The 25,653-nt window shown below is 45.0% G+C and overlaps 1 protein-coding gene across 5 annotated transcripts in view; it reads left to right on the top strand.

Moving 5' to 3' along the window:
• The window catches only part of UXS1 (UDP-glucuronate decarboxylase 1), a 95,956-nt gene extending 78,968 nt beyond the window's left edge, over positions 1-16,988 (top strand). For all 5 annotated transcript variants that reach the window (XM_024241941.3, NM_001132704.1, XM_024241942.3 and 2 more), the window contains 5 exon segments: positions 5,444-5,487; positions 9,175-9,235; positions 11,527-11,584; positions 13,463-13,566; positions 16,150-16,988. In XM_024241941.3, the coding sequence (XP_024097709.1) occupies positions 5,444-5,487; positions 9,175-9,235; positions 11,527-11,584; positions 13,463-13,566; positions 16,150-16,281 (399 nt within the window). In that variant the 3' untranslated portion in view covers positions 16,282-16,988.
• Positions 16,989-25,653: the final 8,665 nt, after the last annotated feature.

The raw sequence follows: 25,653 nt of genomic DNA, 5'->3' as shown, positions 1-25,653 counted from the left end.
TCCCGAGGGAGGCCTTTCAGAATGTGTTTTGTTTCCTTTGTCACACAGAATTCTATTTCCCAACAAGAATTTGATGAAGTCACTGACTTCATTCTTTCCTGTCCAATTGAGATATCATGCCTTGCTCTTGTCAGATGGCTCTGTGGAGAGGTCTGGGAAGAGACTCGCAGGCCTACCTCAGCCAGCCTGTCTTTAGAAACACTCAGCTTATTGAGGAAGGGAAATAAGGAGGCGTGTCCACCTATTTCCTTTTCTGCTGCATTTCCGACAAGTCACTTCTGAAAACACTCAGCTTGTTGAGGAAGGGAAATAAGGAGGCGTGTCCACCTATTTCCTTTTCTGCTGCATTTCCGACAAGTCACTTCTGAGATGAAGACCTCTTCGAGGGTGGCCAGAAACAGTTCAGTGTCTCATCCTCCCTTTCCAAGCTGGATGGGTGTGATTGCTTACCTTGCAGCCGTGTTTTTGAGCAGATTCCTCATGCCTGTCTTAGCATCTCACTTGCTGCTGCACCAGATGCCTGTGATGAGGACTCAGGGAGTATGTCGCTAGGTTAAGTGCATCATACATCAAAGCTATATTTTAAGTGGAATCATGTAGAAATTCAGCAAATTGTGTGTCTCAGATTAGAAAATAGATGAGTATAGTTCAGGTAGAGCTATTGTCTTATTTTCGAAGAGGCTTTGGCCCACAGTTCAGTTACAGCATGCATATTCACAGGAGGGGTTCATTCTGCTTTCCACCTTACATGATTTATCCCAGGTTTGGATTTGCCCAGGACAGGTCAGATATGGTAGAATTAGGATTTGAATCCAGTTCTATATCATTTTTAAAGCCTTGCTATTCTTCCAAAGGGAAATTTTGGAAAAATCATACTTCTAAGACCAATTCAAAGCTGGTATGATGTTAGCCTTTTTACTGATACTGTGGTATGTTAAGTGATTCTTACATTGGGCCTTCGTTTGTGGTGGAAAGCCATAGGATTTGTTAAACAGTTATTCAATGGTACTAAAGTATGGTGAGGAAGACTTTATTCAGGACCATCATGACAGGAGTACGGATCACTGCAGTGGGATTTTTCGGAGGGGGAGAGAGACTGGGATCAACTCCAAATACAGCACAGGCAAGCAGAATTTACAGCCAAGGAGCAGGGAGGAGGTGAGTGGATGGAAAATTATTAAGAGGAAGCATCAGAGGTAAGGAGGATTCTAGCTAAACCAACCTAACAGGATTCTTGCTGACGACAGGCCAGGGTGGTCGGACACACTCTGGGGGATATGGGGGGTGAGGAATGTCAGATGTCGAGGGTGATCAGATATCGAGGGTAAGGGTTTCTTGCTAAACTGACTTAGCAGGGTTCTTGTCAAAACTAGATTTTACAAGGAAGTGCACAAATGGGCCTAGGAGAAGGTACTCGAGCCTGAATGAAGTTTGGCCAAGCAAAGAATCTTTGTTACATCTTAAACACATAAAGCACAGCGGCTGGGGACATTGCCAAGTGATCATGAGAGCTCCTTGCTGCCCCTCACCCCCGGCTGGTCCTCTCCCCTGTTGGTTACTCCTTGATCATCATGCTGCTTTGACCTGCACACAGCCCTTAGTTCCCCGGCCCCCAGTAGCAGCCTTGACTCTTGCACGAATCTCCTTGCATCTCTCCTGTTCTGTGAAATGAAGCCAGAGGGACCGAATCTCACACTGTCTTCTGTTAGAAAAACAATGAGGAGGCTGAGGGAGCTCTGCTGACGTCAACTGTCCACACCAGATCCCTGTGATACTCATGCCCTGGATTTTGCTGCACACCCAATTTGTGCCAAGTCCCTGCAGGCCTTATCTTGAAGTGGGGGAGATAGAAGGCCTCAGACCACGCCGGAAGGGCTGTACACAGGGTCTGCAGTTGCATTCCAGAGCCCAGGGAAGACAGATATTTTGGATGAGGCGTAATTGCATAGCATCTTCTCTCTTGCACACCCACCCCTTTCTTTTACTTTACATTTTCACATTAATGCACACAGTGAATATTTCACACATGAATTACAAATCCTCGTCTTGCAAAGTACTGTGTTAGTGAAATAGGGAGGCTAATTTAAACCAAAGTATAGATGATGGATGTGATATGCTATAAAAACTAAAATCTATCAGGACTCTTAAGGATATGAGGAAGGAAGTGTTCCAGGCTGCCACTGACATTGCATCTTAGCCTAATGCACACACTGGAGCATACAAACTTTGAAGACTCTGTCAGCAAGGCCTGTGGGAGTATGCAGTGGGCGTCCCATGGGATCCACGCCTTTTCAGTGCAGCCCAGGCAGAACAGCCTCCTCTTGTACTAGGGACTATTTCCTTGAGGCCCAGTTGCTTTGTGGACATCAGGTGGGACCTCAGGGTGGGTGCTGCTGAGTGCCTTGTGTCACCATACCTGAAGGGAGCAGAGCTTACCCGGTGACCGTTGTGCCTGCAGATGAACCTTGTGTCGGTGCTGGCTGGGTGGGGAGCTGCCCCTGGCGAGTCACGCAGGGAAATGTGCCCACAGTCGTAACTCTCCTTCCAGTGCACTTTGAATGAGGCAACGGTGGGAAATACCCAGCAGACTGCAGGTTATTTCAGGAGCCTTTTGGACTTCCCAGGCTGCAGCCCTTTAGGATTAAGTGACATTTAAGCTGCTGAATGTCTCCACCACCAGTCCCTTGTGGTTTGGTTGAGCAGGTGCCTGGCGTGGTTCTTCACATCCTGACCCTGGCAGCCTGGTTAACCCATCCCGGGCTGGGGGCTTACCCAGCATGTGGTGCCCTGGATTGTGTTCCTCCAGGGCTTGGGGTCAGCATGTTTGGGTGGAATGGAAAGCTGCCACTGTGCTCTTCCATGGCTCCTTTCTGAGAGACGGTGTGTGAGTGGATACCGCTGCTCTGATGAGCGAGCCTGGGCTTTAGATCAGACTGAAGACTGGCCTCGGCTGGCTTGTTGAAGGCCACTGCCACTCTGGACAAAGCTGGGCTTTCTGTGAATGTGTCTGGAATGCACTAGCAAACTGGTGAGCCCACCATCACGGTGGCCCTGACTGAATGTGGTGGGAAGGTGCAAAACAAGTAGCAGAGTTGCATCTGTGCTCTCAGCTTTGAGAGCAGAGCCCCGGATGCAGGCAGAGGCAACGGGCAGGACAGCAGCACAGCCCCAAACCCACCTGTGGAGGAGCCTGTGACGTGGGAGTTGCCTAAATCCGATACTCACTACAGTGAGGTTGGAGAATGGCCTGGTGCCAGCCTGAGAGCCACAGTTTGAAAAAAGAAAAAAAAAATCTACAGGCAGTTCTGAAATTATGAACACAATAGGGCAGGAAAAAGAATCCTGAACTTGGAGTCAAGATAAATTTCACTCTGCTGAGTACAGGTCACTCCAGCGCTTTGACCTTCTATCACTTCATCTCCAAAATAAGGTTGTAAAAAACAAAAAGAGTTACACCTACAGCACTGGTGTAGAGGGGAGTTTCCAGGCTGAGGGAGCTGGCAGTGGGTGGACCTCCTGTCCTACCAAATCAGGCCCACTGCTTCCTACCTTCCTCACATGTATCAGAAGTATCAGCCAGGCCAGAGTCAGGTTCAGGCAGAACTGTCAAGGAATTCCCCTCTGCTCCTAAGAGTCCCATGCCCATCTTTCCTCAATGTTCCTTTACTGAGATTTGTTGCAGCTGTAGTTTCTATGTTGACAGGAATCCCCATTCCTCGGTATCCCCAGCCTTTTCTCAGTGGAAGGCCTTCCCCCCAAGAACAGAACCTACATAGATAGAACTGATACACCTGTGAAATTGGTATAGAAATGCTTATTAAGAAAACAGAGATAGCCTTTGAACCTGCTTTTTAAATAAATAAATGAGGCATTCAGGGGGTTTGATGTGCTTTTTTTTTTTTTTTTTTTTTTTGTTTGAGACGGAGTTTCGCTCTTGTTACCCGGGCTGGAGTGCAATGGCGCGATCTCGGCTCACTGCAACCTCCGCCTCCCAGGTTCAAGCAATTCTCCTGCCTCAGCCTCCCTAGTAGCTGGGATTACAGGCGCCTGCCACCACACCCAGCTAATTTTGCATTTTTAGTAGAGACAGGGTTTCTCCATGTTGGTCAGGCTGGTGTCGAACTCCCGACCTCAGGTGATCTGCCCATCTCAGCCTCCTGAGGTGCTGGGATTACAGACGTGAGCCACCGCGCCCGGCCATGCATGTGCTTTTCTTCTCCACCTGCTCCTTCCCCTTTTCCTTCTTAGAGCTGGAGGGGGGAGCTCCAGGGAAGCCAAGCTGAGTGTCTGGGGCTGAGGGGGCTGGTGCTGTTCACAGAGCTGCTGGCAGGGGCTCTTTTTTGCTGTCAGGTGGGAGGAGGCCCCAGGGTTGTTATAATCAGGCTTGTTCCCAAAGGCAGTCTCTTCCTCCCAGCTGCCTGCTTTCCACCACAGGGAGGTACACAAGCAAACAAAACCCCCGAGGGCACTCGTTCCTGTGATGCCACGCTTAGGAGATCTCCCCAAGCACCTCTGTTGCCGTCTCTGCCTCAGTGAGTGGCGTGATCCATGGCGCTCCTCAGGTCATTCAGCAGATGCTCATCCCATGCTGGTATCGCACCACGCATCGTGCTGGGCTCCAGCAGGGCAAAGGGGGTTCGGACACCAGTCCTACTGGAGAGTTCACAGTTGGGGGCAGTTGGCAAAGGGCTTTCCCTGGGCAATGAGCCAGAGGAAGCTTCTCCAGGAGATGGCATCAGAGCTTGTCCCTAAAGGATGAGTAGCACTCTGCCAGGTGGAAAGTAGACAAGAGGGTCTTGGCCGGCAGAGCAAAGAACACAAGCCGAGCTATGGAACTGTGGAGCAAATGTGCAGTGGAAACAAAGGGGAATGAGACCCTCCCTCCTGCCACCTTCGCATCACTTTCAGAGTCTCCTGCATGGCTCTCCACCTTGGCCTTATATTAGAATCTCCTGGAGAGCTAGCTGTAACAATACCAGGAGATGCAGGCCTCATCCCAAACAGTCTGTGGACCAGCCTGGGCGCCATCCCCAGCTCTGCTGTTGGGCAGTCAGTGTGAGGAACCCCAGTTAAATGCATGTATTAATGTTTGTGTGTAGATCTGTCATGTAGCTGGACTCTGAGGTCACAGCCCCCAGAGCCTCACATGATGCCTGACACGTCGTAAGACTCCAGCAGAAGCGAATTCCTTCAGGCACTGTCTTTTGAGGGAAAACTTTACACAGCTATACCAGGTGCACACTTTAGGTATTGCTGCCACCGTCTCACTGTCAGGGCATGGTCTCGAAGTAGAGTGCGGGATGTGGTGCTAGATGCTTTGAGTCAGCATCACTGCCCCTTGGGATCAGTTTCGAGGTCGGTCTGTGTCCCCTGGAGTTTCAAGGACACCTACGCAGTACTGGTGTGGTTTTCTCAGGAGGCCTAACTGTCGGTTTCCTTCCAGGTATACGGATCCGGGTCTCAGACAAGGGCGTTCCAGTACGTCAGGTAAGACTGTCCTGCCCTGCCCCAGCCTTAGCAGTGCTTTGGAGCAGGGGTCATGCCGACTTGACAGACAGTTCAGTGTCTTGTATATGTTAACCATTTCCACAATGCTAACACTATATATTGATTAAAAATTTTTAATTTTATGATGGGAAAACTTGCTGTTCTCTGTTTAAAAGTTAAAATTTGCATTCATCTCCATGACTATCGTGACTCATGTGCTAATCTTTTACTGCCACCTAGCGGTGTGTGGGTGAAGTTGCCCAGCTCTGAGAGTGACTTGGGTGATTTCAGCGCAGGCGGAGTTAAGAGATGGCCTTATACATCCAGCAGACCTGTGAATGCCAAAATCTGACCCATTGCAAACATGGCTCGCAGGGTGGAGGAGATAGTCCTTGTGGAGGGCACAAGGTAGATAGTGTTCTCATGTTGAATTTCATGCTGAAACTAAATGCAGATGAAAACATATTTTTTGAATAGATTCACGTGGTGATTTTTATTGTTTTCTTGGCAACCCTTATAAATCCACTGTTCTGTTGTTCCATTCCATTGGTGATTAATTTTAGAAGGCAGTATGGATTCTCAGAGTAGTTAGGATAGAAGCAGTTACGTATGCCAAAGTGCATCCACCAGTATGTGGCTATTGTAAATTCTGTGAAAGTTTCTGGTATCCTGAATTGTTGTAAAACCCAGTTCTATATTTTGAACCCACATATTTTCACTCTTCATTGCAAATACCCCAGTATGCCTGTCAATCAGGAAGTGTTATTCCTGCTGTCTTGGGGCCATCCCAGGGGCACTAGGGTGAGATGGTGGCTGTTGTGTTGCAGGTCGGGGCAGCCCCCAAGTCCCACCTCAGCCAAAGCAACCACATAAAATTCTGTCTACCCAGGATGCTTAGGTAAGGGTCCTGGGTAGGAGTCCCTTGGAGACATGGAACTGGTAGTAAAATAAAATTTTAAAAAGAATTCAAAATAACCACTGTAGATTTTTGCTGAAAGTATTTGTGAATTTCCATTTACTCCAAAAGAAAGCTGTGAGTAAACATTTACACAGTCAGTGGTTTTTTCCTCCCCACCCATTAGTATCTTGCCTCAAGGGGCAAAAAGCCCGGAAGTGTACTATAACCAACTATGTTGCCCAAATAGGCATGCATATTCTAAAAAGCGATTTAACAGGGAAATGGCAGCTGCCCCCGCTTTGGGACCGTGTTCATTTCAAAGCACTTAACGTAGGCACTATGTCCCTGGAGGAAACTATCATGGCACACTTCTGTATGGGGACCAAATTGTGGGCCTCCCGTGGATTGGGTACCGTCTTTCCGTAGTGACACGTTCTCATCCCATCCTCTTCCACTCACCCAGCTGTGCCCTTTTCTGAGGGAGTCTTGCTGTCCTCGGTTATGTGTGCCTGCCTTGGGCTGCCTCACCAGTGGCCCCCAGGCTTCTCCAGCCCCCACACCACATGGAATAGCAATGAGATGTTGTGCAGTAAAAGGAAATCAGTCAGAACCCATTCTTCTTTCTGCTGTCATTATCTCAAGGGCATTGTGTGCAAAACTCATTTAAAATAGCCTCAGAGACTTTTCTTTTTGCTAGGGACTAAGATATTTTGAGCTTTCAGTGATGCCTGTGCTATGTGCTGTCCCAGCTCAGGACAAAATGCACCCAGGGTGCCTGGTCCGCTCTGATGGCCTGGTCACTGTTCTGTGCCTGCTTTGATGGTCGTGGCTCAAGCTCCTAGCTGCCATCACATGCATCATCCTCTCCCACACCACTTGACTACTTGAAAAGAGGGCATGAGCAGTTTCCCTAGACACATGGTTGTTAACCCTTTTAGAAAACCTCATTTCATAACACTTCAGTAGTATTTATTTACTCCCCACTCTGGTGATCCTCTCTGGTTTCACGTCAGCAGAGTCTGAGATAATGAGGCTTCAGGGACTTTACCATACTTGGGCAAGGGTTTCCTGACTTAAACTTTTTAGTTATTGAGGACTCAGCTGAGTTCATTAACTGACCAAAGTTTTGATGTTTTTCACAAGCAATTTTTTAGGAACTGAGCGTCTTTTAGTAATGCACGATGTCTGGGTCCATAGTTATTGTACTAAATTAACCATTCCCCAAACCCATGATTGCCTCGAAACAACAGTGCAGGGAGTCTGAGGTCTAGGTGGCCATCCGCATCGGCATTTTGGCATGACTGTGTTTAATATTCTCATGGCCGGTTTTGTCCTCATTTACATAACAAAGGCATGCTATATTTTTTAAAAGTCACTTTGTCAAAATGACACTTGTAAAGAGCTTCAGGTTAAAGGAGTGTGATCTATGCAATTTTGACCTTAAAAGTTGCCAGTTTGTCATGTAAAAGGCCCATGGCTCTCCCGTCTGCCCCACTGAGGATGACTACCTGAGAGTCAGCCTTCTTCCAACTCAAATAAACCCCACCCCCCAGTTTCAATATTAAATCATACTGTGGATGCAATGGAATGGCAGCTTTTAATGTCTTTTTATAAACATGCACAGATGTATGTCATGAGTGCACTATTGTGATGTAACAATACTGCCATAGTGATGAAGTGACTTTTTGCTAGTTTCTATAGAAGAGAAATCATCCAAGGTCAGCAGGGATTTGCATTTGTGCTTGATCCTTGAGAATAGAACATTTTAAGCATGTTCGTATGAAATACGCATTTGTCGTAAAGGAAAATGCAGAAATATCTGATTTACTAAATACCTAATAGTTTTTTTCAATTGAAAGCAAAACCTATCTGCGGTTTTCTTTTGGAAGTTTATCCTGACCCAGAGTGACCTGCTCCTCACTGGTAACAATGGAGGAGGAGAAGGAGAAGGGTCAGAGCTTTAAAAGTCTTCTAAGAATTGTAGCTCATGGAAAATTGGCGTAGAAAAAGTGCTTGTGCTTCGCAGTGAGGTGTCATTTTTACGAAGTAACTTTTTTTTAACAGAGCCACACTTTAAAGCTTCTGAAAATAAGAACCAAACCTTGGTAAGCGAAAGTTTGCTTACTTATCTTCACCTTCATGGCCCAGTTAATCACAATCCATTTGAAACATCCAAATATCCCTGACCGTTTCATACGAGGTGTTTTGGGGGGTGGCGACTTCAAGGTTGGGGGAGTAGGGAGTGACGTTTCTGTTTATTTCAACCCTCAGTATTGTTTGGCTTTATCTGTGATTTGCCAGTATGGGGATCACATACTGGAGTTCGTTCATTTCCGTGGATCTTGTTTTTAAAAGTAATCATGTGCTTTCGTACAGGTCAACTACTGGGTTCACATTAAACATGAATTTTCTTTGGAAACTTATGTAAACTCCATCTTTTTTGAGTGTACGCCTGTTTTAACTTATGCTTAGTTTTTAATTGTTAAAGGACTTCAGAAATGCAGTGGCAAACTCAGCCCCATCGCTCAGCTTCCATCCTATTTAACCATCTCCACCACACCCAAAAAAAGCAAATCCCAGACGTCAAATGTATCATTTCATCCATAAATACTTTCGCATTATAAACACCATCTTAGTTTGTAGGATTTTATTTTGACATTCAATTTTCCATTTGGGTTTTTGTTTTCTCCTGGGGTTGGTAATTTTTCTTCTGGGAGGGCTTCTACGTGGTGCGTGGCACTAGCACATTCCAGCAGGCAGAGCCTCACCCGCCTCCCCTTTTTTTCCAGTGATCTAGTGAATGGCCTCGTGGCTCTCATGAATAGCAACGTCAGCAGCCCGGTCAACCTGGTGAGTGCTCCTCTCCCTCCACTCTGCAGGACAGCTCAGACTTTCGTTCATTTGTGAAACCATGAGCAGCACCAGGCTTTGCTTCATTTGCCATCAGCACACTTAAGACATTTGTGTTTGTTGCTTGCTAAATACTAGAGGAAAAACAAACACACACAACGTAAGAGTATACAAAGAAGTAAAATATCTGCAAGGCATGGGTGAGTCATGTAATCAGTCCCTCCACCTTCTAAAGGGCCCGGGTCTAAAATTGTGTGAAGCCTTGTGGTGGTAGTAGGTGGACATGTGTATGCATCTCGTTCTCTATTTAACAGGCAGGTCATCATTATAAGACCTGATTGCGTTTTTAGAAGATGGAGGTGGTTCAGAGAGAAAGTTTTCCAGTTGCTGATGATGTCTGTCATTTAGCTGGACAGACCACCTTCATGGCTTCTTGCCTTCCCTGCATGCCTGCCCACAGCCCCAGAACCTCCCTGTTGGAGGGATCATCCAGCCTTGAGCAGTTTCAGTGCTGGTGAACTTGCTTCTGCTCAGAGAAATTCACCCTGTCTTTGGACAGTTCTGGCCGGCAGAAAGCTCTTCCTTATATTGGACCGGAAATCTCACTTTCTGCACACCTATCCACTGACCTCACTTTTCCACCTGGGGGCCATTCATGGCTAGTGTGATGCCTCTACATTGTGGTAACTCTCCAAGGATTTGAAGGACATGGTCCTACCCCCCAAGCCTCCTCCTCCTTGGTGCATCAGCCAAGGTCGTGATAGGACTTCTTACCCTTTCTATCACTGAGTGATTTTCTGAGCAGTTTTATTCCATCTCATTTAAAATGCAAGGTTTCCAATGTGGACTGTCCAGCATTCAAGATGTTCTGCTTGTGTTGATAGCAGTGGACGCAAGAACCTCTTAGCTCACTAGAGACCTCCCCCTTAACCCTACCTTGGGGTCATTTCAGGTGTTTCTCCCAAATTACCTCTCCTGGTTCCTACACAACACTCTAAAGTTTGGGGAACTCTAAAATGTTGGCCATGTGACCTATTTCTTGCAAACCATGTCACCTTTGCTTATGCATGTCTTTGTAACCAGCCATCTCAAATACATTGCAGACCATGCATTTTTCCCCGAGGTGCAAGGGAATTCTCATCATGTAGGAAAGAATGTGCCCTGGAGTGCTGACTCCATTCTGGGGCTGTTGCTGATTCATGGGTACAGTGTGCCGCTTTTGAAAAAACATTCACTTAAAACAGACCAGAACGTGCCTCACACTGTAAGCCTCATTTTGCTTGCAGCGTTTGCCTATGTACACTGGAGAGGCCCAAGCTGCCCCTGCTCTGCATTTTTGCTGCAGGTTCTTTAGCAGGGGTGTTGTCAGTGACTTCCCTGGGCAGCCAGGCTCTTCTCTGTAGATACCATGTTCCTCCTTCCCTCTTTGTGGAGGGCCTTTGCACAGGGACAATTCCTAAAATTGGAATCGTGTGTCTGCCAGGAGAAAGGCAGAATCACTTTCTTGCAAATTTCTGTCACTCCACTTTGCTAGTCAATCCCCTCTGTGCTCCAGTGAGGCCCAGGGTCTCTCCCTCCACATTTACCATCTAGCTTCAGGCTAACCGAGGACCTGGGCATGAAGAGGCTTTAGGATATAGAATTATCAGACTTTATGGTGGTCTTTTATGATGGGGGCATTGGTGGCAGAGTAAGAGTAACAGGTGCTCTGATGTGTGATGGGAGGGAGAAAAAGAGCAAGTGGTTTTCCTTAAAGCCCCCACAAGTATTCTCTCTTCATGAAATGCATGGAGTTTGTCCTCTGGCTTGCCGGGGACACTCGCCTGTGAGCGTACTCATTTCTGCCTTAGCTTTTGGGTGTGAGATTACAAGTCCTTCATCACTGATGTGGTTAACACAGCTCACCCAGAGGGGAATAGATGGTGTTAGGAGAGCTAATTTCGTAAACCCAAGCTTTTATAAAAGTGACATTGAAGTTATGTTAGATATGGAAATTGTCTAATACTCAGTGAGTGAATGTGTGCCTTCATCAGAGACTCTTGACCTATCCAAAGCCCAGCCTTGTACACAGCAGCCTAGAGGCTGAAGGTATAGATGGTGCAGTTTAGCACTGCCAGGTGAGTAACTGTCATCTTGGAAGCGGAGTACCCTCTGGCACACGGAGCTCTGCTGAAGCAGTGCAGGGAGGTCAGACTCGGCCAGTAGACGTCTCTGCAGACACGCCTGTGGTCTGGGTGGTGGATTGCTGCTGTTGTCATGACGCTTATAACTGGAAACCATTTCTTCCTTAGGGGAACCCAGAAGAACACACAATCCTAGAATTTGCTCAGTTAATTAAAAACCTTGTTGGTAAGTAGGATAAGTCATTTCCTGAGTAAAATCGGCTGTGCCTGCCCTATCTGTGAATAACACCTTGACTAGAAAGTGGGTAATTAATACAAGCTAATTGAATTGGATCAAAGTAGAACTTTTTATCAGGAACACTTAAGTGTTTTCTAATTTTTAAGGAATAGAAAGATAAAGGAGGGCAGGATTGGTTTCTTCTCAGTTTTGCATGGAGTGGGAGGGAGGAGGAGATTTGCTTCCAGTGTTTGAGGCACGATTGTATTAGATCATCCTACATGGGTGACAACTATTGGATTTCCGAACTGGTCATGTCAAGCATAGAATTTCAGACAGCAAGAGACAGCAACCACCAGCTGCGTGCTTCAGGCAGGTTTGAAATTCTGTTTGCAGTTCTGGTCATCCTGGCCGCCACCCACTGGGGGCAATGTAGCATTGGGAGCACCCCATCAAGGTGGGCTCTTAGGCCATGAGAAGGTCAGGTCTTCCAGATGAGCCCTGGATTGCAAACATAGAGTGGATGAACCCTTGGCCTCATCCTCAGACTTCCTGGAGCTCTGAGGAGTCAGACTCTTGGAGGGTGTCTGTTGTCTGGAGTTGATCCTGAAATTTGAGTGAAGTCACAACCAGACTAGACTGGCAGGTAGGCCAAGGAGGAGTATGCTACAGTGTGTCCTGAGGTGACCATTCAGACCCCACTTGGCTGGGTTAATTCCTCCAGCCTGCCCTTCCTGGTATCAGGCTGCCATTCACCGGCATTGGTCTAATCAACACGGATGGCTGGAATCCTCTCGTTGCTGGTGGCAGTAGAGGCAGCGGGCTTCCTCAGACATAGCCTGCATCTCTGTGGCTCCCACAGCTGCTCCGATGCACTTCCCAGCTTTTCCATCCTGAATCTGTGTGTTCCTCCCACATGAGGAAGGGGCAGGCTCAGATCACAGCTCTGTGCCATCCACTCCTTCACACCCTCACTGCACAGAGTGAGGTCCGTGGGCCAGCGCAGCAGCAGCATCATCAGGTGCATATTAGAAATTCAGACTCTCATGCCCTAGCCCAGGCCCTCAGATCAGGATCTGCCTGTTGACAGGCTCTTCAGGTGATATGTGCATGCTGACGCTTGAGAAACTATTTGAAACCTAAGGCTGGGGGGAGGGGCACGCAGCTTCCCTGCTGTGCTTCTGTGTATAGCTTTGTGACACACCATCCTGAACCACCCGTGGTGGTGATTCGCTGCAGAGTCTGTGATGTGGCCTCCATGACAGGGAGGCAGGGAAAGCCTCCACAGGCTTTCTTTTGCAGGTCTGGCCCACAGTCACCGGTGGGGCTGTATACTCCCGGCCAGTGGGGCCTGGGTCCAGCAAGGATGTGGAACAGGCCAGCCTTTGCCGTCCTCCGAGAGGTCCCTCCAGCTGGGTGGCTGCACATCTTGGGTCTCGGGGCTGTCTAGGCTCCAAGCACCCAGGTGTGGCCCATTTGGGGCATCCACCTCAGGGATGGCCCCACACCACGTTTGTGGTCTCACACCGGGGTCATGCTCGGTGGGCACATCTGCACTTGTTACCTGGTGTGGGTGGTCTGCCTTGGAGCAGCCCTCTTGTACTGGGCGGTAACTCAGACCTGTTGAGACAGAATAACGTGCCCCCCACCAAGCTCTTGCCGGGCGCCTGCACACAGTCAGCTTGGCTAAGGCAGTTGCAGGAGCGCTCCCTGGACTTCCACGCAGAACAGTCCCTCGGGAGCTCCGGGGCTTCTCGAGAATTGCATTTCCACCGCCTGCACCCTGTTCACACCGCATATGGGGTTTGACTTTGATGTGGATGGTAAAGCTGTGCTTACCCGTGCTTTGTGATTCTCTCCTACCTTTTTTTTCTTTAAACATCTCAGGTAGCGGAAGTGAAATTCAGTTTCTCTCCGAAGCCCAGGATGACCCACAGAAAAGAAAACCAGACATCAAAAAAGCGAAGCTGATGCTGGGGTGGGAGCCCGTGGTAAGTGCAGGGAGTTAATGCTGCCTTGTGGGGAGGGGCCTCCCATGTCCTGTGTCTGCTGTCCTGTAGGCACTGACCCTTGTCAGGCAGCCCCCGGAGGAGCCAGGTGGGCTTGGCATCCAGGCAGATAGAGGGTTTTCTCCAAGTGGTAAACAGCCCTTCCTGTATCAGGAGTCTCAGAGAACATTACCTGGGAAGCGGCTGGAAGCCCCTGCTCTGGGCTCTGTTTTCGTAAAATCTCTCATGCACACACACATTCTTACACTCTCTCATACACAGCCATACAAACACGTGTACACACACATATACCGTCTCCCACCCACACACACTGTCATATATACACTGTCATACGAACACACTTAATACAAGTATACTCACACACACTCATTTTCACACATACATATACATTCACACTATCATACACATTCTCACATACACTCACATACGCACACTCATCCATACTCACACACATTCACACATACACTCCCGCTCCCACATACATACACTCCCACACACACACACACACACACACACACCCCTGACTGTGAACGCTGTGCCAAGGGCGCTGGCAGCACACACTCAGAGCTCTGCGTAGCCCCAGTTGCCTGCCTATCAGTGTGCGGGGCCAGGTCAGGGGCAAGTGGTCCCCATCAGCCCCGCAGTGGAGCCCCTGGTTGGAAGCGTGCGAGACTGAACGGTGTGGAGGAAGGGGAACTGCATGCCTTCCTGTCGTCTTCAGTGTGTGTACTGAAGGGGGCAGGGTGGGGGCGGCTGCCGCCTCCCTGGGGCTGAGCCTGAACCCCGCCTGCTTCTGCTCTGCCACCTGCTGTGCCCTTCCTGCCTTGGGTGACTGCAGGTTTCTCCCCGCCAGAGAACGCTCGCCCTCAGGGCTGCCTGTGTCCTTCAGAGACCACCTGTGTAGGGAGGTTGGCTGGATTGGCCACATCTATAGAAGCAAGTCCACCTCATTTACTGTCACCTCTGCCTGGCTGCTCCCTCTTTGCCCACCCTCACGTGCTCCACTGAAACTCGGGCTCCCCTCGGGCAGAGGCATGTAGCCCTGTGTCCAGCAGGAGCCCGGCACCTGTCAGACCTGACACACACTGGGTGCTCAACAAATGTAGGAGCATCTTGGCATGGCCCGTGGGTTGTGGCGCAGTCAGAGAGTCAGGGACGCAGTTGAGAGCTCAGTTTACCTTTTTAAAATGTGCAGTCAGAGCTGAGTGAGTAGAATCCTAGAATATTGAACTTCAAAGGGACATGAGAGTTCCAGCCTGATCCTTATTTCATTCTGTGATGTACAAGTCTATGTGATCTGCTAAAAACCACAGAAATTTGTTGAGTGAAATAAAAATACAATTACACCCAGACTTCACAAATCAAATAATCCCAAACTGTGCAAAACAGGTTATAGCAGCCTAGGTTTCTTGTTTTTTGAAGCTTTATAAGGGGCCATTGGTCCCTTTGTAAGGAGAGCCTATATTTTTAAACAAAATATTTTTTGAAGATTTAAATATACATTCACTATGTATTAACTATTGCTTTTTATGTGAGGTTTGTGTATGCTCAGTATCTTTTATCTTTCTGGAATTTAGACCTATAATATTCTAACATTCTTGGAATGTGAGCCATCTACCACTGGTTTCTCTTCTAGTAGTAGTTTTAATTTACAATAAATTTTTGAGGGATATGATCCAAAGAAACTTATAGGCATTATCCATTTTAATTGTCCCAAGTGTGTGTGTTTAACAGCTTGTTGAGATATAATTGGCAAACTGCACACTGCCCATATTTAGAAGATACAATTTGATAAGTTTTCATCTATTTTGACACCTGTGAAACCATCACTACAGTCAAACTGACAGACCTTCTCCCCCAGCAGTGCCCCAGCACCCCTTGGCAGTGCCTCCCTTCACCTTTTCTCTTTCTGCTCTTAATCAGCAGTTGATCTGGCTGGTTTCCTGTTGGCTGCAAAGCAGCTGCAGATGAAGGTTGCTTTCTGTGGTGTGGGCTGCCGTGGTGGCCCACGTGGTGGGTCCCCTCTCAGACTCAGCCTCTTAGTATGGTGGGGGTGCAAGTGGGCCATGATCCGCTGGGCAGTGCAAAGGGTTGATGTCACGTGGGAGAATCAGGCATGTTGATCAGATGCAGATCACCTTCCCAAAGCATCTTCCCGCCACTCCAAGGTGGATTTCTTCTGAAAGAATGGGGCACAGGGGCATTATCTGAAAAACAATCTTGCCAGCCGATTCAAACTGGAGTAGACATTATACCAGCAAGCAGTAGTTGGGGTCTTTTGTGAGGTGGAGCTCACTTTATGTCAGTACGAGTGACACTTGTTAGCTCCCCAGTACATTCTGAAAGTGGCCCTGAAGGACCTCTGGCTTCTATCGGTGGGCCGTGATGCTGGATGCTGGATGCTGGATGCTGGATGCTGGATGCTGGATGCTGTCACAACCAAAGTGTGGTTCCGTGAGTGTTCTTCTGAAGGAGGCCTGACTGGCTGCAAGGTGGCATTTCCTTCCTGCAATGCCCTTCTGTCAGTGTGACCTTGTCTCCCTTTCTTGCTTTCCCTTTAAACAGGTCCCGCTGGAGGAAGGTTTAAACAAAGCAATTCACTACTTCCGTAAAGAACTCGAGTACCAGGCAAATAATCAGTACATCCCCAAACCAAAGCCTGCCAGAATAAAGAAAGGACGGACTCGCCACAACTGAACTCCTCACTTTTAGGACACAAGACTACCATTGTACACTTGATGGGATGTATTTTTGGCTTTTTTTGTTGTTTAAAGAAAGACTTTAACAGGTGTCATGAAGAACAAACTGGAATTTCATTCTGAAGCTTGCTTTAATGAAATGGATGTGCCTAAAAGCTCCCCTCAAAAAACTGCAGATTTTGCCTTGCACTTTTTGAATCTCTCTTTTTATGTAAAATAGCGTAGATGCATCTCTGCGTATTTTCAAGTTTTTTTATCTTGCTGTGAGAGCATATGTTGTGACTGTCATTGACAGTTTTATTTACTGGTTTCTTTGTGAAGCTGAAAAGGAACATTAAGCAGGACGAAAAATGCCGATTTTATTTATAAAAGTGGGTACTTAATAAATGAATGGTTATACTATGCATAAAGAAAAATCCTAGCAGTATTGTCAGGTGGTGGTGCACCGGCATTGATTTTAGGGCAGATAAAAGAAATCTGTGAGAGCTTTATGTTTCTCTTTTAATTCAGAGTTTTTCCAAGGTCTACTTTTGAGTTGCAAACTTGACTTTGAAATATTCCTGTTGGTCATGATCAAGGATATTTGAAATCACTACTGTGTTTTGCTGCGTATCTGGGGCGGGGGCAGGTGGGGGGGGGACAAAGTTAACATATTCTTGGTTAACCATGGTTAAATATGCTATTTTAATAAAATATTGAAACTCACCAGTCATGGACTTCCAGTTTTAAAGGTTGTCTTTCTGCTTCGGCATGGCACTTGTTGGAGTGCTAAGGAAGATATTGGAGAATTTAGTTAAAAAGAAAATTCTGAAAACATTCAGGTTTGTGTACTATATAATTTGATATGTAGCTATTGAAAACATTTATATTCTGCTTGGGCGGAGTGTATGCATATAATATTCACTGCCATGTGAAGTTTTCAGATCTTAGCCAGGGTTAGAATCAGTTTTGTGCCCTTCCTTGGCAACACAGACCAGATGGAGAAAAAAAAAAAGGTGCAAATTGTCCCCTCTGGAGAGATCTGTGAACTAGGCTTATTGAGTGAAAACTCTGAGAGCTTTTGTTTTCAATAAGAACCCTTTCAAGGTTTAGTGTTAGCATTTTGTTTTTCCTCTTAATAAATGGAAGAACAATGCGATAAGTTAAAGCTCCACATTTTCCAAGTAGATTGGCTCCGCGTGACAACAACACAAACCTGAGCGGGCACTGAGAGGATAAAGATTTCTATGTATCAGAAACATTTAAAAATGAGAGATCCTAAGATACCTAACCAGTGTAAGCTAGACTTGCCTGTCCTTTACAACCACCTTGGGATTCTTCTTAATTGGACATATTTTTGGAATCTCAGTCTTGGGCAGGGCAGAGGACGATGTGGTTTTGTTTCTTTGTCATGCTAAATTCTCCAGAAGATTGTGGAACTAGGGTCAGTGCTAGATTGGATGTGGTGTGAGAGAGAAAGAGGAATCAAAGATGGTTTCTTATTTATAATTTTAATTATTTTGACCAGAAGTAAGTGATATACCATTTACCGAGAAGGGATTAACAGAGCTGGGAAGCTCATTTGGGAACTACTAATGGTAACCAAGACATTGAAGAAGGAGTGTAGACAGGGAAAGCTGAGAATTTGCGGGGACTAAGCTCTGCAGTGCAATTTGGGAGAACATAAAGGCCCCAGGGTCCAGAATTCTCTTACCTAGTTACTTGCTAGTTAGTATCTGGAATTCTTCAGTGGGATTCATTCTTTGGTTTTCTTGCCTGTGATATTCATAAAATATTTTCAGGGAAGGGGAGGAGGAAGGGAAAGAGGAGTTCTAATTCATCCTAAAGAAAGAAGTAATGCCTCAAGGATGTAGTGTAAGGTTAATTTCCATGAATGTCCTGGGAAGAATGGGAGGTGGAGTTGAGGGGCTTGGAAAGGGATGAATGGGTAGACAGAGCATGGTTACTGTGGTCTGAATGTTTGTGTCCCCCTGTAATGCATGAGTTAAAACCTAATCCCCAGTGCAATAGCATTAAGAGGTGGGGTGCTTAAGAAGATTAGGCCATGAGGGCAGAGTCCTTTAGTGCCTACAAAAGGGGCCCAAGGGAGCTTTTTTGCATCTTCTGCCATGTTTTAAGGACACAGCAAGAAGGTGCCATCTATGAGGAACAGCCCCTCACCAGACACTAAATCTGCCGGCACCTAGATCCTGGACTTCCCAGCTTCCAAAACTACCGGCAGTAAATTTCTATTGTTTATAAATTACCCAAATCTGAAGTATTTTGTTCTAGTACCCTGAATCAACTAACACAGTGATGCTCCTGCATCTCAGGATTGGCTCCCGATTGAGGCATCACTGCTATTGCTTACAGGGACGACACTGGTACAGCTGCTCTTATTAACTTCAGTGACAGTCATAGTGGGCTTAAGCAAGGTGCAAATTAGAGTGAACACACTGGATTTCCACTACACCCTGTTAGATACTGAGCCCAGCCCACTGGCCCAGGTGGATTCTTGTGACTCTTGCGGCATTGCCTCTGCTCCATCCCTGATGGCATCTCTGATCACAACTCTGGTGCTGCATGGGCCACCATTCTGGTTCGTGGTTCTTAGTTATGTGTGAGTTTGACTTTGTCCTCAATCTAAAAGGTGTATTGAGTGAAATGCTGGTCTGGTGATAATTGTGAGCTACAGTTTGGTCTCTTACGACTGGGAAATCTAGAAAATCCTCAGCAGTTTGCTAGGGCAGAAGAGTTGTGAGTTTTAATGTTTCAGTTCATCTGTTTAAAGTGGTTTGTTGACTTTATCCATATATTCTCAGTGGTTGGTTGTTACCTTTGATAGGGAGTTGAAAGGTTATATTACCCAGAGAACTGATGCCATAGTATCTGGGGTGTGATGCACTGAGCTTCAGAGACAGCAGCAAGACTTGGTTCTAATCACCATGATTAACCCGCATGTTTTCTCTGTATTAAAAAGCCCTTATTGTGTCCTGCTTGTACCTTGGCCACTTTGGAGAACAAGAGTCACTTTTATCTACAACTGTGTTGTGGGAAGGAAAAAAGTAAAGATATTATTATCAAAAACTTCAATGTTTTTAAAAAGTCTTGCTATTTTGGTGCTGCTGAATTTTAAGTTTCTGTATTTTATATACATTTTACTTGAAGTAAAACTAATGTGATGTGGTACAGAATTCCAGGATGTAAGAATCAATGTAGGTGGCTCTACCATGTACTAATGAGGGGAGGTTAGTTTTTAAAGAAATGAAGATAAAGGAAAATGCAAGAAAGAGACTCTACCATTTTTAGAAAATGGAGTAGACATACTTTCCCTCATCTTCCTACTAAGTACAATTTAAAATTGTGGACATTATATGTAAAACAAGCATAATATGCTGAAAGTAGATAGAAAAAGGTAGACCAGCCGGGGACCTCAGGACCTGAGGAAGAATGCAGTGGTGATATGGGCTAAACCGTGTTGCCTTAAAATTTATGTTGAAGTCTTAACCCACAGGACCTCAGAATGTAACTATAGAGATTAGGCCTCTGAAGGTGATTACGTTAGAATAAGGTCTTTAGGATGAGCCCTAATCCAGTCTGAATGGTGTCCTTGTAAGAAGAGAAAATTTAGACACCAGAGATATGCATGCATAGAGAGAAGGCCATGTGAGAACACAGCAAGAAAGCAGCCGTCTCAGCCCACTAGAGAGGCCTTCGGAGAAACCAAACCTGTCTACACCTATTGATCTTGGACTTCTAGCATCCAGAACTGTGAGAAAAAGGAAATTCTGTTGTTTAAGCCACCCAGTCTCTGGTATTTTGTCACAGCTCTCTTAGCAAACTAATACAAGTAGTGAGTTCCCTGGGTTTTCTTTTTGCCTCCTATATGCCAGCCTTGGAGCTGGATAAGTTATTAACCAAAGAGTGCCAACAGACACAGTCAAAAACCCTAACAGAAGCCTATTCACTGCTGCCAGCATACCAGGGAAAGGGCAACCTAGTAAAAAGGAAAACTTTTAAACAGAAATGGCTCTACTGTAGCCAAACACCACATGAAAAACACTACAGCCCCTCCCCATCCCTTCCAGCAAAGACCAAGTGGGGCCTGGAGCTCCACCCTCACCTAACTTTAAGAAGATGTCTCAACCTGCCCCCACCCCCACTCTTTGCTCTGGTGCTGTCAGCAAAGGCCTGTAGGGGCTTGGGACTAGAAGGCCTGAGCTGAGATTTGCATCTCCACTGGGTAGTAATGACCCCAACCCCATGGCATCAACTGCCTAGTGGAGAGTCAGGGCTTTCAGCACTTTCAATAATCAGCAATAATAAGGCAACCTCAGTGAAGGCCACATGGGGAGCAGTAACAAGCTCCCCACCCCTGACAGCCTGAATGTTACCAGTGGAGGCCTGGAGGGAAACCTGGGTTTCCACCTGCTACCTGGCAGTAAAAAGGCAGGTTCCCCACTTCACTCCCTGGAGCAGTCAGAGTAGGCCTGCTAAAATTCAAGATTTAAATCAGACCCAGAGTCTTAAAGCACTCAGAACTGATGAGGTTTAAATCAAAAATTATTCACCACACCAGAAACCAAGAAGATCTCAACGTAAATTAGAAAAGATAACAGATACCAGCACCAAGATCACACAGACATTAGAATTATCAGACAAATTAAGTTTTAAAACAGCCATTGTAAAAATGCTTCAATTAGCAATTATAAACATGGTTGAAACATGAATAGAAAATTTCAGCAAAGAAGATACGAAGAACTAAATGGAAATTTTAGAACTGAAAAAGTAACAGATAAAAAGCTCTGTGGATAAGTTCAACAGCAGAGTGGAAAGAACAGAAGATAGAACAATCAAAATTACCCAGTCTAAATAACAAATAGAAAACTGGCAAAAATGAACAGAGCCTTGGAGATATGTGGAACAAAGCATCTGTCATGTCATTGGGGTCGTAGAAAGAAGAAAGAGGATGGAGTTGAAGAAAATTTAAGGAAGAAGGGCTGACAATTTCCCAAATTTGACCAAAAAAAAAAAAAATCAAAATGCTGGGAAACCACCAAAGAAGATAAACCCAAAGAAATACGTGCCAAGATTTATCATGGTTAAACTGAAAATTAAAGACAAAGACATGGTCCCTGAGGCTGCCAGAGCAGAATGACACCTTACCCCTAGGGGCAAAGCAATTAGAGTGGTAGCAGGTTTCTCACTGGAAACCACTGAGGCCAGAAATAAGTGACACAAGTGCTGAAAGAAAACTGTTAATTCAGAATTCTATATCCAGCAAAAATGTCCTTCAAGAATGAAGTGGAAATCAAGACATTCTCAGATGAAGGAAAATTATGAGAAATGTAAATGAGCAGACCTCTAACGACAGTTAACAGGAAACAAAGGAATCTTGTGGCATCAAGCAGGAAGAAAGAACATAGAATGAAAATATCAATAAATGCAATAGGCTTTCCTTTTCCTTGTAAGTTTTCTAAGTTATGTTTGAAGTTTGAAGCAAAAATTGTAACATTCTCATGTGACTGTCTATGTACAGGAAATAGTCAACTATATTATACATATCAGAAGGTAAAGGGAGGTAACATTTCTACCCTTCACCCAAATGGGCAAAAGTTGACACTAGTAGATTTTTGGTAAGTTTTATGTGATACCTAGAGCAACCAGCAAAAAAAAGCTATACAAAGAAATGTACTCAAATGCACAAATAAAATAGAATGCTAAAAAAAAAAAAAAGTACAACCTGCAGGAAGGCAGGGAAGAGAAAATGAAAATATAAAACAAAGTAAAACGGCAGATTTAAACTTTAACGTAACAATAATTGCATTAAATGTAAATGGTCTCAGCACCAATTAAGAGATTGGCAGAGTATATTTTTAAATGGCCCAACTATATGCTGTGTCTATGAGAAACTTCAGTGAAAACAATATATGTAGGTTGAAAGTAAAAAGAAAAAAATATACTATGCAAAAATCAGAGGAAAGCAGGAGTGACTACATTAATATTAAGTAAGATAAATTTCTGAGCAAAAAGAAAAAAAATTGCCAAGGTCAGAGAGGAACATGACATTATAATAAAAGGATCAGTCCAACCAAAAGACCCAGCAATCATCAAGGCGCGTGCAACAAGTAACACAGCTGCAAAATATGTGAGGCAAAAACTGGTAGCCCTTAGAAGAGAAATACATAACCCAAAATTATAGTTGGAGAGTTAAGCACCATTCTCAACAATTTATAGGGTAACTAGACAGGAAATCAGCAAGGATATTGAACTCAATATCCACCAACAGGATCTAATTTGCATTTATAGGACACTTCACAGAACAGTACCAGAATACACATTCTTTTCAAGTGCCCACTGTACATATACCAAGGTAGACTATATCCTGGTCATAAAACAAACTTCAACACATTTAAAAGAACTGGAATAAAACTGAGGGACCACAATGGGGTCAAACTAGAAATCAGTGACAGAAAACAGGAAAATCTCCTAACACTTGGAAACAGTGCAACACACTTCTGAATAAGCCATGAGCCAAAGAGGGAGTCTCAATAATAATAATTGTTGAAAATATATTGAACTGAATAAAAATGTCAAAATTTGTGAGATGCAGCTAAACTTGTGCTGAGAAAAAAATTTGTAGCACTAAAATTCTAATATCAGTAGAGGAAAAGAAATCTCAATAATTTGAGCTTCTACTTCAAGAAATTTAAATGAAGAGCCAAGTAAGCCCAAAGCAAGCAGAAGGAAGGAAATAAGTACAGAAATCAGTATTGAAAACAAAAAGCAATAGAGAATATCAGTGAAACAAATTACTGGCTCCTTAAATAATAAAAGCCACAAACCTCTAATAAGACTGACAAAACAGAAAACACCATTAATGGGAGTGAAACAAGGGATGTCACTTAATAGACATTGAAAGGATAACTACGGAATACTAGCTACAACTCTACGTACATAAATTTGAAAACTCAGATGAAATGGGCAAATTCCTAGGAAACGTATCCTAGGAAATTCTCAGTATGAAATTTGTAATTTGAATAGCTTATTTAATGATTTAATTCATAGTTTAAAATCTGAAGGAAAAAAAAACTCCAGGCCCTGAAAGATTGACTGGAGAATTCTGCCAAACATTTAAAGAATTCACACCAATCCTATACAATCTCTCCCAGAAACTAGAAGAGAAAGGAACATTACCCAGCTCTTTGTATAAAGCCAATATTACCCTGATACTAAAACCAAAGAGCACAAGAGAATACAAACCAGTATTCCAAATTCGTACAGATGCAAAAAGTTTTAATAAAATGTTAGCAAATTGAATACAGGAGTATATAAAAAGAATTATTACCAAGTGGGGGCTATTCCAGGGATGCAAGGACTAGCTCAATATTTGAAAATCTTTATATAATCCATCATTTTAATAGGCTAAAGAAAAAAAGTCTCATGATCATAGCAAATAATGCTGAAAAATCACATTAAATAGTTCACCTGTATTATGGTCTCTGCTTTATGCCTGTTGGCTATCTGACAAAGCTTGAATCTGAAAGATTAGGTTTAAATAAAGGGAGGAAAACTTAAAAGGCATTGAAAAGGACTAAGGAATCGGTAATAATCACTAAAAATGGAATTTTGTTCATTAAGTGTTAAATAAAAGCTTGTCATTGAAAATGAAAATATATATGGGTAAAGGTGATAACTATTTTCCCCCTTTGAAAGGTGGTAGGTTGCAGTGATGTAATATGCAAATGTGAGGCAGAAATGGTGATATGGTGTTTCTTCACTACTTCCCAGAACAACTGTGTCTGAGCATGCTGGGCAGCTGGAGAGGTCACCCTGGACAGTTAACCACGCTCTTTATTCCCAAATTCATGATCAAATGGCAGGAGGCAAAATCCATCTGTTGTCAGTGCAGGAAGGACCCACTCAATGGGGTTCCTCTCTGCATTTGGGCTTCTTCGGTAATAGATGCTTACCATGTCCCAGTTTATTTTCACAAAATTTGTTTCTCAGCAAAGAGAGAAAGGAAACTCGAAATCAAAAAAGAGTAAGGTGAGAGAACCCAATTTAAAAACAACAGAAGCAGCAGCAAAGTGCCAAATCACATCAAAGGCACAACACATCATTTGCAGTAGAGTCTGACTCACACCTTCTTCATAGATGCTACATCTGCTGCTTGCGCGGGCTTCTTCTTGGTTCCATTTTAACCCTGATGGAGGTGCAATGACATAGTATTGTGCTTTTCTCTCTCCAGGTCATCTTATGTTAGGTGTGTTAGGCACAGGCAGAAAAAAAATGTACCTCACTGGAAAGACACAACTCTATAAATCCCAATTCCCAAGTGTACTTACCTGTTTCCCTGTTTGCTGCAGTAACCTGACAGGAGAAGCAGGGTAGATCAGGAAACTACTAGAAAAGCATCGACCTGGTTTATAGGCAAGTCAGCTGCCTTCCCGGAGCCTTCGTTTACTTGTCTGTAGCCTGAGGGGGGCAGTGGATCGTACTGTGTCTAGCCTTGCCACCACTCCTTATGTTTGTACACTACTAGTTTTATTTTAGTGAAAGTTTCAGAAGAATCGGGGACTAGATCTCTTCCTAAAGGCTCAGCAGGGATGGAGCAGTGAGTTGCTGTTGTACTTGAAAATCACCATTGGGTATCCCATGGCTTCAGACTTTAAGAAACTTTTATCTTCAAACGCAGGAATTTCTATAAACAGTTTTTACAACTGTTCACTCGCCCTGCTGGAAGCACTTAGCTTTGTGAAGCTCCCATTCCATTATCAGAATTCTGAGCAAAAATTGGCTTCACTGAGCAGCCACTCATGGGGCCTGGTTGTGCCCTTGGGGCTCTCCAAGAACAAGACAAAGACATTCCTCTTGACAGCCCTTCAGATGTTTGAAGATGAGCAGTCAGGCCAGTCCTTGGACTCTGCTCTTCTAGGCTTGACGTCCCCAGCATGGGTTCCCCGGGACTCAGTCTTCTCTTTAAAAAGATGGAGGTAGGGATAGCAATGCCTGTTCACACGCCGTCTTTCTGTCTTTAATCTGTGGCTCTTGGTCAGTATATTACAGTAGGGGTTTTTGTCCTCTTGAAGAATCAGCTTTATATAAAATGTCTGGTTTACAAAATCCTGGTGAGTAATTCTGATCCACGGAAGAAGACAGTGCTGCTTGTTAAAAATGGGCCCTTAGGGGAGCGGGTGATACGATTTGAAAAGCTCACGGCCAAGGGTCTCTGGCCAAGCTTAAACGAACTACTGCCGGGCACTGTGGCTCACACCTGTGATCCCAGTACTTTGGAGGTTGAGGCAGGAGGATCGCTTGAGACCAGGAGTTCAAGACCAGCCTGGTCAACAGAGCAAGATCCTGTCTCTACAAAAAAATAAATTATCTG

This window comes from Pongo abelii, chromosome 12 (genome assembly GCF_028885655.2).
Source record: "Pongo abelii isolate AG06213 chromosome 12, NHGRI_mPonAbe1-v2.0_pri, whole genome shotgun sequence".
Classification (NCBI taxonomy): domain Eukaryota; kingdom Metazoa; phylum Chordata; class Mammalia; order Primates; family Hominidae; genus Pongo; species Pongo abelii.
Note: the sequence above shows the minus strand (reverse complement) of the source record. Positions and strands in the feature narration are given on the sequence as shown.